Here is a 15,045-nt window from a genome sequence, read left to right on the forward strand (position 1 = left end):
AAAATTGCGTCCGCCGCCATTGTCGCTCTTCCCAGTCTCCCGTAAATTCAAATATAGTCTTACTTCATTTTTTTTTTTTTTTCCTTTTCAATGTAAAAGCTATACTGATATAATTTCTCAGGAAAGACGCGCGCTCCTTGATTTTTCATGCACATTTTCACGTCCCCAGGTGTAAGTGTACATAGATAGAATTAGAATAATTTACAGAACAAGTTTGTTTTCAACGCTGCCAGGGTCACGTGCCTTTGTGTGCGTCATTTTGGGTCTCGTTACACAAGCAGGAACGGTACCTGGCGTTACAGCGGAAAGATGGTGTCTACTTTTGCGGGTATGCCCTGGCCTCTTCTATTGCTTCTTTCGGGGGGTTCGCCCTTTTGCTGGCGTTAAGAAGTTGTTTGAAGCACTAACCGGGAAATACCTAACATTTGTTTTCTCGTATATTTTTACACTTCATCTGTTCATATCATTTGAATTATACCTTCAGCCCGCTTCGCGGCCCTAGAATAATTCTCATTTTTAACTTGAGTGGATTCACGTCTTTAAATAAAGTTATATCTACCAGTTTGTATTTCAATTCACACTCAAGCGATGTTGATCCCGTAAGATATCAATAACGAGCTTTTCTTCATTTTCTCTCTGCAGACAAGGCTGATCGCTCAAGACTGACCGCTCAAGACTGAGAAAAGAATTCAAAATAGAACTGTAAACAGTAGCTATTGCAAACAGTTGAAAAATGGAAAATAAGGAAAGGAAATTTCATACTTCTCTTTGAAGGAGTAATCTTTTATAATTTACATTTGTACACGTTATAAAATAGCGAAAGTAGTTTAATTTTACATTTTCCTTGGCCAAACTCTCCTCACCAGGGAGAATTGGCAGGTGTGTATAAAAAAACAATTCAATTTGTCACCCTTCTGACTTGCTGTATTTGATGACTTCGAAAGCACCGAGGGGGTGGGGTGGGGGGCAAAATAAATGGGATCAATAGCAATGTATTCTGATTATTGCGTTCGACAGAACGCAGTCCTAATGCGGACTGGAGTGAGATTTTTTGGGACAAGGCATGAATGGATGGATGAGTCGATGGATCTTGGGACGCATAATTGGCCTCCCCGCAGAATGCAGCAGTGGCGAAAGACATAATTGCATAGCACATGCTTAGCTTCCGAGTCAGGTTTGATTTCTCTATCGTTCACTCGTTTGCAGTTATGATTCTGCAACCTCGTTCCCAGGGTTTCTCATCTTACCGCCCCCTGGAACTCGCTCGCTCGCTCCAGGGGGCGGTAAGATGAGAGACCCTGGGAACGGGGTTGATGATTCTGTGCCGTGGAAATCGACGCAAACGTGGCCTTTTTCATCGAGATGCGAGATGACGTACTTTTGTGACATGACTAGGACAAATATTTATTTTATATGTTCACGAACACGACTTTCAATCGCCTTGGCTTTGGGATGTTTACCGTGGGAACAACTATATTTCATTGGCTGCATTTGTTGATTGGTTCCAGTCCTGACAGATAGCTCAGTCTTTATCCGGTCGAATGTTGTTTGGAATCGGTGGCCGAAAAAGTACTCTGAAGGCAAGATTCATAAGAGTGAGCCTGAACCAAGGAACGGCAAATTATGTAAATACTGTCTACTTTTATTTATCAGGGGAAGTATTCGAATCAGTCGCGCGGAGTTTGTTTACAATAAACGGGCACGCGATTGCAACTGTTTGCTCTATATATTTGTGCTTCCAGCTTAAAATAATGTTCGTCAAATAATACACTTTTACTAATAAGCTTTTATGCTGAAACATTACCAGTTAATTTGAAAATGTTTAGCACGAAATTTGAAGGCTAATGTAAATATTTTGTGAGTCTACGGAAACTGGCGCCGTCACGCAACGCATCAACAAATCGTACTTTATACAGGGAACCTCTTCACTGGCATGTAAAACCTCGGTTTTTAAGTGACGGCGTCGAACGCACTCATAATCATTGATTTCTACTATTTATTTCTGCAGTAAAAGTTACCTTAAGCCGAGAAAGAGAAGAATTAAGTAAACTAAATTCCAAGAGTCGGACTTTCTTTAAAAAAGGGTGACAAGTGTAATCCACTTCTTCGTGTTACCCTGTCTAAATGAAGTTTGTGTTGTAGTGCAGTCTAGTGCAGCGCAGTGCAGCGCAGTGCAGCGCAGTGCGGTGCAGTGCAGTGCAGTGCAGTGCAGTGCAGCGCAGCGCAGCACAGCACAGCACTGTGCAGTGCAGTGCAGTGCAGTGCAGGGTAGGGTAGTGTGTAGGATCAACACGATGTCAAGAAGAGAGGTAATGAGAATATACAAAATCTTCACCTGGGAAAATTTGTCTTGATAGAACACCAAAATCTCAGGATTAACATAAGAAGAGATGTACAACAACTAGTACGGAGAATTAATGCTTACGATCATGCCAAGTTGTACAGCTAAACAAGCCACTCTAGCGTCCAGTTCAGGTTCTTTGTGCACTTCTCTCAGCGCTCTAGCAGCTCGAGCGTTTCCCATGTTTCCCAAGCAAACAGTAGCCACATCCAGCCTCTTGGTCTTGACACACATGCGAGCCATGTTTTCCCACACTGACTCACTATCACAGAAAAGATCAAGTTAGAAAGAGTTCTCCTTTAGTTATTCCTTGTATCTATCGCCGCAGAAATCATTCAATTTGAAACAGAAACGAGTATTCAACAAATTGACATGATGCACATATATGGCTTATGGTTAGGAATTCGTTGTAACCTGTCATAATCCTGCAATATAAGTGATTTTGCTACATTTGGTTGGGCTCAAGAATATTACTTCCGACTTTTTGGAAAGCGCCACACATCCAGAGTTCATCCAAATTTAAAAGACGACACACTGACAATTTGTTGTGCAATGAAACACGTATCTGAGATGTTTCGCACAATTTTTTTTTGTGCCGGGCTTTATGGAGCGAAGTCTAGATGAGACACTGCTTGACATACATAACGGCTTGATAGAATTTGTTATCTACTCGTCGGTGTATTCGTAAAACCTTGAAGCTACAGTAAAACGATCATTTTCACAGATGTTGTTTCAGTCTAATTGGTGTTTTGCAGGCGCAAATTTACTTTAGCTATGTTTCAGCAGTGTCCGAAATCGTTGTCCGAAATCGTTGTCCGAAATTCGTCCGAAGTGAGATAAAAAGTGTCCGAAAATTAAACGTCCAAAATTTTCTACAAGTAATGTAATAACAAGCCCTGTTTGGTGCGTACCTTTTGATTAACTTGATGGCTTTGAACGCTTCGTCCATGTTTCCAATGGTGGAAAGATAGCTGAAGTTCATCATGGCTTTTCTGGCCTCCACGTCAGCTTTCTCCAGTCCAATAAAATCCCTCATGGTGTGTTTAGTGACCATGTGGTGTTTGTCAGGGAGGGGGATGTTCGTCGCAGCGTATGATGGCGGGTCAGGGGGAGGGGGGCCTTCTAATTCACTGCTCTGTTGGTTTGAAAAAGTATTAAAAAACTGTTTGTTGCAGTTCCCGCGGAACAAGGAGGCGTACGAACTTTGAGAGAATCACACATGTTTTAATTACAAGCAAGCTAATGAAAAGACACACGATGAATACTACGGCATTTCCGAGTTGCTGTTACCTCAGTTTCAAAACGAGTGTTTAAAAACGAGTTTTTCTTGCACATTCATTGTCTAGCAAATCAAACTCATATCCATATGAAAGGTTGTGCACCAGGACTCGTTTTGAAACAGAGGCAAAAAGCAACTCGGAAATGGCTTATTACATATCTTGGGGACCTGGGGCCCGTTTCTCGAAGGTCCCGAAAAGTTTTCGCACCCGAAAGGCCGTAGCAAAATCTCAAACTTTATGACTACAGAGCTGATTTATTCACATATTCTAAATAGAAACAGAGGTTCCATTCCATACAAGAAGTTTCAGGCGTGTACATCTCTCTGTCTTAAAATACCGATTAACTAAAAATGGCTTTTCGGGCCCGTAAAGTTTCCGGGGCTTTGGAGAAACGGCCCCCAAGAAACTAATGGGTACGACCGCAGGACGGAAACAGAGAGACAAGTTACTAATAAGCGATACTGCGACACAGTTCATCTGGACAAAGAAACAAAAACGATTTACAGAAAAGAGGGCAGTAAGGAAAAAGACAAAACGTCGGGTTAGTTTTACGCTATCATGCAACAAGCAACGATATTATATCGCTTAGCTAAGGCCCTTGAATGAATATTTTTGTCAGTAAATTGAACGTATTCTTTGGCAGTGTGTTTTCTATTAAACATGCTATTACAATTAAGGGGGGGGGGGGAGGGTGGAATTGTCAAAACACCAACCTTCTTAACGAGGTAGAAGAAGGGAACTTGAACTCCAAGTAAACCTAGAGGAAAAAGAAACAGCTTTTACCAAGGAATAGTTCTTCTTTATTATGTACTTATGTAACTTATGTACCAATTTCTCCTCAATCTCAAATTTGTGATCCATTTGTATTTTTAAGTTTCCCTTTTATCCGCTTTTAAAGTTCTTGTACATATTTAAAAATTTTATTGAGTAGTCATAACTTACGCAGGGCCCCTGTTGATACAGCCAATGGCTGATGGGGCCACCCTGCCTAAATAAAGTTTGACTTGGCTTGACTTGGCTTGACTTGAAAAGTACATGTTTCTGACTATTAATATGTAGTGAATTGATTATTATCAAAGGTGGGTGTTTGAACAAAACTCACTGAAGTAAGCTGAGTCAATTGGAAAGAAGTCTTGTATTAAGATGCCATTTTCTGGAGTACTGAACAGCGATATCACCATCACATCACTCTGTTGACGAGCCAAGAAACATATGCGTCAATACATAAGATACACATTCTTTCATAGAGCAACTGAATGCTTCATGCCACGCAATTTTTTCTAGTGGATGTAAAGTTCTCTGTTTGCAAAGCTTAAAAAATCTAATACACTTGAATGTCCGCAGGATAGACGGATTACTTTTAAGAATTTTCGCGTTTGAGTATGAAAATTAGCGAAAGCACTCTTTTTCTGCACGCTACAGAGCCATGTAACTAGCTACCGAATAGAATAAATGACAACTTTATCCTTCCATCAGACAAGCCAGCTCGTTTGCTCCACTACTGACTCAAACGAGCTAACGATCAGAAATTCTTATTAATGCTATGCAGCTAAGATTTTGCTTACTTTTGAGGCTCCTAAATTGTTATATATAAATTATGTAAAAAGCTCTTTACAATAATTTGTAATCTGACCTCTCTACTGGCATCCGCAGCAGTCATATTCACAGGTTTCCTCGAGGATGATTTGCTGTTTGACGTTTCCTGTAACATTCCTGGAATGTGTACAGCCTCGCAGACTAACAACTTGGGTTCTGTAGGATCCCAAAACTGTGCCAAAGGTCTCCGGCCAGCGATTTCGGCTGCCTGCTGTGCTCTGTTCATGATATCAGGGCTTTCTTTATCGCCTTCATCTGCTCCTAAGCTGAGGCCCGTTGCAAAGTCAAATGATTGAAAAGCGTCAAGTTCTATGTCCCAGACATAAATTCTGCTATCTGGAGAGTTGTTTGCCTGTAAAGGAAAATATAATTTATAATATGGTGAATATTGCTTGTTTTATAGTGACAGTCACAAGTGTATCGTGTTTGTGAGGGGTTGAGACAGTGGCCTATGAACAAGATATTTTACCCTTGCAAAGATTCTCCCCACCCATGGGCATTGCAAAAGAATAGGTGGCAATGAACTGTTGGGATTTCCAGACAGGACTCTAAGGGTGTCCTGCAATGGCTAACATCCCATCCCGGAGGGGTTGCACAGCTCCTATTCGCTACATGCTTTTGAAAACTGGAGTTCAGTTTTTTAAAGAAGAGCAATAAACTGGGCCTTAACAGACATTAGATAAGAATCGAAATTAGTGACTGCTGAATGGGCTGAACAGGCCTCTAACACTCTTTTTTTTATATAAGAATACTGTTTTTCCAGCCAAGGCTGAATATTCTTATTTTTCTGCCGATTTTAGGCTGAAATGTGATTAGCAAGGAACATATGGCTAGCGCTGTTTTAATTGCTGTTTGGTTAGTTTTGCCGTTTAGAGAAAGGAAGAATTTTAATTTTAGTTTAAAACGAATAATTGTATTGTATTTACAAATTTTCAACCCACAAACTATGATATTTTCAAAATCTCAGCCTCAGGTCATCTTTCCCAATGCCCATGTATCCGTGTGAAGAATAAAAACGCTTCGAATGCGGAGAGAATAAAAAAGATTCGGATGCGGAGAGGTCCACAAGCTTTGTCTCACCTTATCACACATGATGCTAACTTTGGTTCCATTGCAGTTGCATCTGACGGATTTGAGTTTGCCGATCCCCGCTATACTTTCCTCTAATGACTTGGGATTGCAGTGTTGTTTAGCTTCCCTATACATCCAAAAATGTGTCACTGTTAATGTAAAGCTCCCTAATGCTTGTTATAGTGCATACCTCTGAGAAAGCGCGATGGTGTGATTGGAAGTTATGGGCGAACAATGCACACAGAACGATATGTTTTTTTTAAATTGATTTGTTCATTGAATTTTTTTTTAGCACACTAATTACAAGTTTCAGTACTACTAGGAATACAAGGTACACTACTTAAACACTAATAACAATACTATGACTATGTACCACACATACACAACTCACAACTCTAACGACACTTTAAATATAAGTTACGTATTTTGCTCATCGAGCTTTTTTGCATGATAGATTGTTGGCATAATCTACTATTATAATTCTTTACTGTATGTTGCACAACATACTTCTTACCTTCTTGACAAATCCCACAACTTGATATAACCCACAGATGTTCCAGCAACAAGAAAATTCCCACACACATCTAACAGAATGGGGTCCCCCTCTGCCTCTGAAAACTGCAAGATCTGCTTGACTGTCCCCTGCAAACATGTAACACAGAACATGAAAACACGCCAAACCTTTATAGGATTCTTTTTCACTACACAGCCAAAAAGCAAACAAATCCTTTATTTTGTAGTACCTGAAATGTCCTGACATGGATCTTTCCTGGCTCTACAGTATAAACACTTTGTTCATGGGCGACAACAACAGGAGAATCAGAACTGAAAGAACCTGCAGAGCAAAAAGCACAATGACAAATTAGAGTCAAACATAGCGACATGACAGAGCTCCTTTAAAAAAGCCAAGACTTGCCTTCTGCTCTGACCATGCTTTTGTCACTTGCCACTTCATATACCACTACTTTTTTACCATTCCATATTGCAGTGTGTGTCTAAATCAATGGGGAAAAAAACTCTAATTTTTAATTTGGCACTACTGACAGCTTACCAGCTAGAAACGACTCCCAATTATAATAAACTCTTATAAAAAAATAAAAAAAAACCTCACATGCTTTGTAGGAAACATTCAAGTTTGATTTTGGTGACAAGGGGGTAACCTCTAACCAGCACCGTTTACAAGGTCCTTAATTATGATAGGCCAAACAAAACAAATAAAGGTAAACAACACAAACAATGCCCCTGGCCCTAGGAACAAAAGAGGTGCAGATTAACAAGAACAGATAACAATAGAGGGTTTAAAGAGTGGCAGGTCAACTGATAACAGGTAATGCCTGCTATGCTAATGCCAAAGATTTATGTTAGTGTAAGTCTGTCAAAATATCAGCAGGTATACAGGGCTCGAAAAAAGTGTCATCTGGTCATCCAGGACAAGTACAAGTAGGTTTTCCTGCTGGGCTAGTAACTTCATTCTCAATTGCCCAATGGGCAAGGGCCCAGGCAAATTGCCTTTCAACTAAACAAAAAAAAGTAAACTACGATTTGCCCAGGGAAAGCAAGATCTAGAAGTCTTCAAGTTTTTGTTTAGCCCTGGGTATAGGCTTGCTTACCAGCTGCTGCTCGAGAAAGAAGCCCGAGGAAATCTAACGTACAGCAGGTACAGGTGTAGAGGATAACACTTAGATAAGCTATGATGAGTGTAAGAATATTGCTAAGACTTCACCTTTGTTACAAATACTCCCTTGATATGAATATCTGTCTTGAGATCTTGATGATAGTCAGTTGTGAAATTTTCAATGGCTAGTTGACTTGGTGAAACTTGAACCCCTGCAACCTAAAACATGGCAAGATAAATAGATGATAATTATTATTTATTGATTATTATATTAATTATAATCTATTGTTATTTGGACAGTATCATTTCAGTCTTCCATTATAGCATGTAAGTGGCACTAGTAGTTAATGAGATTACAAACAATAAATTACTGATCTTTATATGTGTAACTTCTCTTAGTGTTCAATCATGTGTTCAAGAAACACTTGATATTTTTTTTGTACATGGGTGACTACAGAATAAAGGCTCTTCATATTGACAAAAGTATTTAGCATTTTTACACTGTAAAAAGGCCTTATCATCAAACTACACGAAGAGCCCTGAAATTCTAGAGTTACCAAAAAATGTACAAAAATATCTAGTGTGCATGCTTGAAGTGTCCACACTGTAACAGAGCTTAAGTCCTTGTAGAAGGTGTCCAGAAGATGAATATTACTGTGAAAGTATATTGCTTGAGCAGACATTCTGCTTGAAAAAGCTATTTGTATCACTGATGGTTGGAGGTTGGGGTGTTACTTACCTCATGGTTATAGTGAGCATTCATAACTTGTTCATTTAGAATTATCACTGTTTCTCCACTGTTCACGGCCAAGAGACTTTTGTTGCCACCCCACTGAAACACAAACAAGAAACCATTTACATATGTATAACAATCAGTCTGTCACATCTTCTGTCTGATTGATTGCTATTTATAAATCAAATTCCTAAACCTAATAAAAAATACATTCTGACTGTACATTTTCTAAAAGCTGTAGACCATATCCTGATGTTCGCTTCATTCAGCTTCAAGATTCAGAGGAGAGAATTCCCATTAGCCACATCTGCTGCCTTGTGTTTCCTTCTCTCACAGTATCTACGTCTCTTGACCCAAGTGTATAAATGGGTACCAGTAAAATTATAATTGACGTAACCTATAAAATATTCAGGTTACTGTAGGGGTAAACCGTGACAGACTAGCACCAATAATAGAGGAGTAGGTGTAGCTGTGGCTGTTTCACACTATGGAAACTAGCCTGAGTCGAGGACTGAGCCTCTGTTAGTGACTGGACCCCCCCCCCCCCCCCCTACATTTACAATACCATGCTGGTACTTGTTATTCAACAGACACTGTGAGAGTTAAGTAAGATAAGTGTCTTCTCGAAGGACACAAGGCATTGAACTCTGGCCAAGACTGGAACGATGTGCTTAGATGCAAAGTCCAGCGCACTAACCATTATGCCCTGTGCCTTTCAAACTCTTTCTCACCTGTATTTGGGATAACTGTGTTACTCCCTCCAAAACAGCCGGTGATTGTAAATCCCATTTCTCTTGTCCTTCCAGCTTTCTCTGTTGTGGTTTAGTCACAACATGTTTCCACATGGCCACTTTTCCCTTGTTTGTTCCCCCAGCCAGAATACCTGGAGTTGTAAATAATATGAACAAGGCATGTTTAGTCAACAAACATTCACCTCCAGTGCCCTTTGCAAGTGGTGGTTAAGAATACATGTGACCCAGGCTTTTAGCCAGATGGGTGTCCAGGCATCCTGTGGACCACCACTTTTAAAAGAAAATTGTTTATTTTCCATATGTTGCCTCATATATTGGACACCCACTTTCCTAATCCTGGCTAAAAGCCTTATGTGACCTTTAGAAACCACAGTGGTTCCTACTTACTTAATATTAAAAAGGTCACACAGAGTTATTTCAAAAACCTTACCTTTAACTTTGTTGAATGATATACAGTTGACAACCTCCCCAGCTTCAAAGCCACTGCCATCAACAGAAAGTATGTAGTTGTCGTTTTGCTCAAGATTCCACATCCTGAATGGAAACAAACACAGAATGATTTAATTAGTAAGAACAGAACAGTAAAACTGTTTGTCTTGGAAAACAGTCATCAAATCAATAAACCAAGGAAATACACCAGTTGTGGGGAGCAGGGATGCTAGAGTGGTGAGAAAGCTTGCCTCCCACCCATGTGGCCCGAGTTTGATTCCAGCCTGGTGGCATATGTGTGTTGTTGGTTCTCGCCTTGCTTCGAGGGTTTTTCTCCGGATTCTCTGGTTTCCCAATCCTCCCTCCACAAAATCCAACATCTCCAAATTCCATTTTAACCGGGAAAAACTGGAAAACCAGCTAAGGCTAATGTGGCTTCCTCCCTAAATATTTTAATTTATTTAACATTTTTTTTTAGTTTAGTTTTAACTTTACCTGACAACATTTTCCTCTGATGCAGTGGCTAACACTTGCCTTCCAGCCCAGATTATTTGACTTTTACCAGATTGCCCACTAAGTTTTACCTAATCAAGAAAATAAACTTCTGATGACTATGGTGACAGAAAAAAAGCTCTAATTCTTAGCTCCATGTAGCAACATATTAAAAACAACATAGGACAATTGCAGCTTCGGTAATTCTCACAAGATGAGAATCCTGTCTTCGAGACAGGATTTGAAGCTCTCAAGCGAGGAATCATTCCTCAAGAGAAACAAGATGCAGAATTATTATAATTCCAAATATGTGACATTATGCAGAGTATGAAAAGTGGATACAAACTCTACAAATGTGTCTGATGCAATATTATTCTCCTTTGTGGGTATAAACATTGAATGATGTGAAAATTTATTTCCAGCTCTGACCTTAGCAACTTCTGATGTAGTGCCATCATGTGCCACTCTGTGCTGTGAGAGGATCAATCCTTCTGTAACTACCACAATCATGTCCCTTCCCTCACTGTACAACAAGAACTTGACAGGACCCTCTGCAGTGAAACACTGCGAACAACGGCCTTTATCATCCATATAGTAAACAGAACCTGCGTTGAACATGAAACATGATTACGTACCACATAATAATGTCAACACGAGACAATGCAGTTTTGAGGTTAACACAGTGACCACAATTCTCACTATAAATATTTCTAAAACAAAGGTAAGATAAAGAAAGAAAACTAAGCATGTGATTTTAAGAACTGGTGATTATTATAATAGAATAAAAGTTGCTGGCCAGATAAGTGAACATTAGAGCTTTGTAAACCTGAGGAAACTCTCGTAAGAATAAACGTACCATCTGTGACTCCAAAAAAGAAGGAATAATCAGATGATGTATTTGATGTGCTTTTGTTGCTCTTCCGCCAACTTAACATGTCCAATGCAGCCTCGTCTCCTGCCACAGCTGCTTTTGCCAAGCTAGATATGTCACTGTAAAACACAGTAATATTATAACTTTCATGTAATAACTGTAATAAGATGACAGTTACATCTAGCTGTCATTTTGCATCAAATATATCAATTAAAAATTCTAATGACCTCCACTGCACGTAGTTCTAATGTATAGTTCCAGAAAATATCCATACCTCCCCCACAGAAGAGATTTTTTTCTAAGACCCCCATCCCACCCCTTTGAAAATCCCAATTAAGCTTCATACATTTCTTTAAATATTTTGGTTTTACAAAACCCCTAACCCCCAAGGAAATTCCAGTCCTTTCTGTGGGGGAAGAATGGCTATTTTCTGAAACTGCACAATTTGAAAATGGCCTATTAGAGAGATTGTTCCGAATAGTTCACAAACCCAGTGTGACAATTAAAAGAGACATGCACTCCAAAATGATTTGTGGAGTCCAGAGTGATTTGGACATCTTAAAAGCTTTGTGGCTTTAATTTGAGGTCAACAATTTAAAATTTAAACCAGGCAAGCCTTTCTGTAAATGATAGTGCAGGTTAAGCCCAAGTATAATTCCAAAGGCTTGTGTTATATTGTTTTTGTCTAGTCAGGGCTTAACACTAAATAATCACTACCACAAACTGACTCACAAAAGTGTGACTTCTTGATTTATACTCACTACTCAGGGCTTGATGGTGGTTTGAAAACACAAGCTGTTATTGGTGAAGAAGCATCATGTTGGTGCAATGGAGATTGCTGTAGTCTACCCTTCTGATCTGCTTTCCAGACTGCCAAGATCCCGGTCTATGCAGAAGAGCAGCAAAGAGGTGCTTATGATGTCTTTTATAATGTACAACTTACTTACAGAAAAATTATTGGAGTACTCTAAATAAATCTAGTTGCTAAAACATCATCAATGTACGAAATTGGATACCCAACTAGCAGAAAGAATTAATAGTAAAACATTAAAAAGGTCCTCTTCTTCAAAACTAACTTTAATCAAGACATTCGATTTCATACACAGTGGTGTTAATTAATGCACCACATGGTATTCTGGCAGCAACATAATTCAAGAAGAAGGCCAATAGCTAAACCAGCCTGACACTGTCACTCCAATAATTTCTAAGTATTATACCAGGTCAACCTTTTTACACATTTTCATTAATTAAGCCGTGTAGTTACTTGTCAAGCTTGCCCTGGACTGTATTGGGAGAACAGCTCTCACTGATATCTCTGCAGGATGCACCATACTCAACCATATATTATTAACAGAGACAAAGGGCTGATACTCTTCCAATACAGCTTTGTTCACGACATATACTTAAGAAGCTTTGAATAATACCACAATAGTACGCCACCCCTCAGTGGAACATTTATCTCAAACAAATACCTCATCAGTGGTAACAAGTCTGTTCCCATTGTTACTCCACTGTATAATCCGGACTGCAGACTGATGAATAGAAGAAGCTTCATGTAGCTCATGGTCATGTTCATTCCAAATTAACACATCACCACTCTGCCAGCCGATTGCAAGAATCTTTCTTACAGGGTGCCACAAAATAGCTGTTACTAAGCTGGAACGTTGTATTGAAGAATCTTCCACAAGTTCACCCTGATACAGGTGGACATAATAAAACGTTAGTTCAAAGAGAATTACTACTAAAAGGATAATTTATTAGTATTCTGTAAACTAGGAAAAGTAATGGGACCATGCTAACTTGCAAACTTAAATTCCACAAATGGTGATGCAATGAGCTCCAGCTATTGTAAAAAAAAAATGTAAATCTTATTTATAGTGGTCATGCACTTAGCTATACAAGCACTATTAAAGCGTAGCTAGTTTACAGACATGCCACTGAAACAAAGAAAACAAATATTTCATACTGACGAAACACAGTTAAAAATCCCAACTAGCAGAAGGTAGACCAGTTGGCTATTTACAAAGCGTGATCGAGGATTTGAACTCAAGACTACCGAGAAACAAATCCCACTAGTGGCAGGGTGGAGGCCTTGAACACAGGACATCCGGATTACAACACCAGCGCTCTAAACCACTCGGCCACGCTGCCTCTGCTTTCTTATCTACATGCACAAAAGATAAGAGAGAAAGGAGGCTGACCAAAGGGACATGGAGTGGAGCTGGGCAGCGAGAGATAGCAGAGCAGGGTTGGAGTTGGAGACAAGTTACACAATATATACAAACAGTATATACAACAGGTCACATGTTATTAGTCTCTGTTTCTGTTTCATTGATATAGTTTGATTGCATTACGTATTTGTATGCTACAATGAGAATTTTTAAAAAATAGAAATTAATGTTGCAGCCATGAAAAAAGATCTAATATTACACTTCTACATTCTCATAATGACCACCTCTCTGTAACAGCCACTTTTCTCTGTCCTCAAGGTGGCTGTTGTGGAGAGGGTTGGCTGTACACTGTGTACTGTCTGATTAATGCAAATGCTACAATCAGATTGGCTGAGCTACTGTAGACTATAAGCCATTGGTGTGCAATAGCTGGCGGTCATCTAAAAAAAATGGCAAGCTTTTCTCATTGCGTGATGTTCTAGGGAAAGTTCAAGAAACATTACTGGACACCTCAATTCGTGAGGATACTAAAAGGATATACACTGTTATGCGACTTTTAACTTTCTTGTAAAGACAGCTGCAATTTGAAATGAAAATTAGTGTGTGTGCTGTGTGTGATTTCACTAAAAGGTGTGAAGTTTGATGCTACTCTTTTATGTGAAGGAAAAAAAGAAATCATTGTTTGAAGGAAATTTAGTTAGGAATCTACTAAAACAATGGATTATTTACTCTCAATTTCAATGAAAAGATAGTTGACTTGGCACTTATATCAATCAACACATCATAGAAATCTTGAGCTCATAATCTAATTTTGTGAAAGTGAAAGGTGTTGTATGTCATTTAGGAATGTAAGTGTAACCTCTAAGTTTAGAAATACGTACGTTCTATGAAGTACTTCTGTTGTTCATTGCTTACACATGATACGATTATTTTTGACACGCACTGTGCTGAATGAATAACATACCTCGTCAAGATAGAAGTTAACTGAACCACCTACATCCGGTTCGTTTTTTGAGGCAACTGCCAAGAGTGGATAAGTGTGGTGCCACGCTATGTCAGTTTGTATAGCTACTGAAGGAGCTTGAATCTTGTGGTCGAAGTATACCGCCATCGTTGAAGACGACCAAATGTAAAATAAAAATCCGCTAGTTGAAAGTAAACCCAACCAGGGTGAGTAGTCTTCTCCTCATAAGATCGTGTGTACTTGACAATTTCTGTGATATCGTCTATGTATACAGCACGTATGGCATCTATAGTGCAATCTTGATCCTCCAGCTGGGAATTGATAATTACTGAGTACGTACTCGCTCAAAATATCGAGTTTCTCCCAAAGTAAACGTAAGCAGCTGTCTGTATCAAAGGCAAGAAATAAGCGCTACGAATCTTCCTGTTTTTTCCAAAGGTTCCTCGTTGCAGCGCCAACGAACGATTAGCGCAAAAATTAAGGCAAACTAATATGGGTCAACCAAGTCAATAGCAACCGCACTGTTGCCACGCAAAATTATCCCTGATTTTGAAGACGAAATCTTCAAAGAATCACAATTTTTTCTACACCTCCACACTGACAAATCCCTAAATGATGCTTTCCTCGGGTAAAAGCGTACAATTTGTTGAAAATACGGACAACTCAGGCCATTTTTTCCACTTCTCTTCGTTAAAACAAGCGCTGAAAAATTCTTAAAAGCCCGGATATG

The 15,045-nt window shown here is 39.3% G+C and overlaps 1 protein-coding gene across 2 annotated transcripts in view; it reads right to left on the bottom strand.

Moving 5' to 3' along the window:
* LOC110058878 (intraflagellar transport protein 140 homolog) overlaps positions 1–15,034 on the bottom strand; it is a 32,962-nt gene extending 17,928 nt beyond the window's left edge. For both annotated transcript variants that reach the window (XR_016207533.1, XM_089290583.1), the window contains exons 1-19: positions 14,316–15,034; positions 12,653–12,874; positions 11,942–12,066; positions 11,166–11,299; positions 10,739–10,914; positions 10,313–10,401; positions 9,819–9,922; positions 9,368–9,519; positions 8,643–8,735; positions 8,012–8,122; positions 7,205–7,283; positions 7,032–7,123; positions 6,803–6,930; positions 6,298–6,415; positions 5,255–5,569; positions 4,724–4,811; positions 4,335–4,378; positions 3,253–3,476; positions 2,426–2,603 (exon numbers count right to left, since the gene is read on the bottom strand). Coding sequence is in view for 1 of the 2 variants with exons in the window: in XM_089290583.1 (XP_089146709.1) it covers positions 2,426–2,603; positions 3,253–3,476; positions 4,335–4,378; positions 4,724–4,811; positions 5,255–5,569; positions 6,298–6,415; positions 6,803–6,930; positions 7,032–7,123; positions 7,205–7,283; positions 8,012–8,122; positions 8,643–8,735; positions 9,368–9,519; positions 9,819–9,922; positions 10,313–10,401; positions 10,739–10,914; positions 11,166–11,299; positions 11,942–12,066; positions 12,653–12,874; positions 14,316–14,462 (2,619 nt within the window). In the remaining variant the exon portion in view is untranslated. The remainder of the gene's footprint in view (positions 1–2,425; positions 2,604–3,252; positions 3,477–4,334; positions 4,379–4,723; positions 4,812–5,254; positions 5,570–6,297; positions 6,416–6,802; positions 6,931–7,031; positions 7,124–7,204; positions 7,284–8,011; positions 8,123–8,642; positions 8,736–9,367; positions 9,520–9,818; positions 9,923–10,312; positions 10,402–10,738; positions 10,915–11,165; positions 11,300–11,941; positions 12,067–12,652; positions 12,875–14,315) is intronic.
* Positions 15,035–15,045: the final 11 nt, after the last annotated feature.

Source organism: Orbicella faveolata, unplaced genomic scaffold (assembly GCF_042242905.1).
Source record: "Orbicella faveolata isolate gen_17 unplaced genomic scaffold, um_ofav_v1 contig_2, whole genome shotgun sequence".
NCBI classification, from domain to species: domain Eukaryota; kingdom Metazoa; phylum Cnidaria; class Anthozoa; order Scleractinia; family Merulinidae; genus Orbicella; species Orbicella faveolata.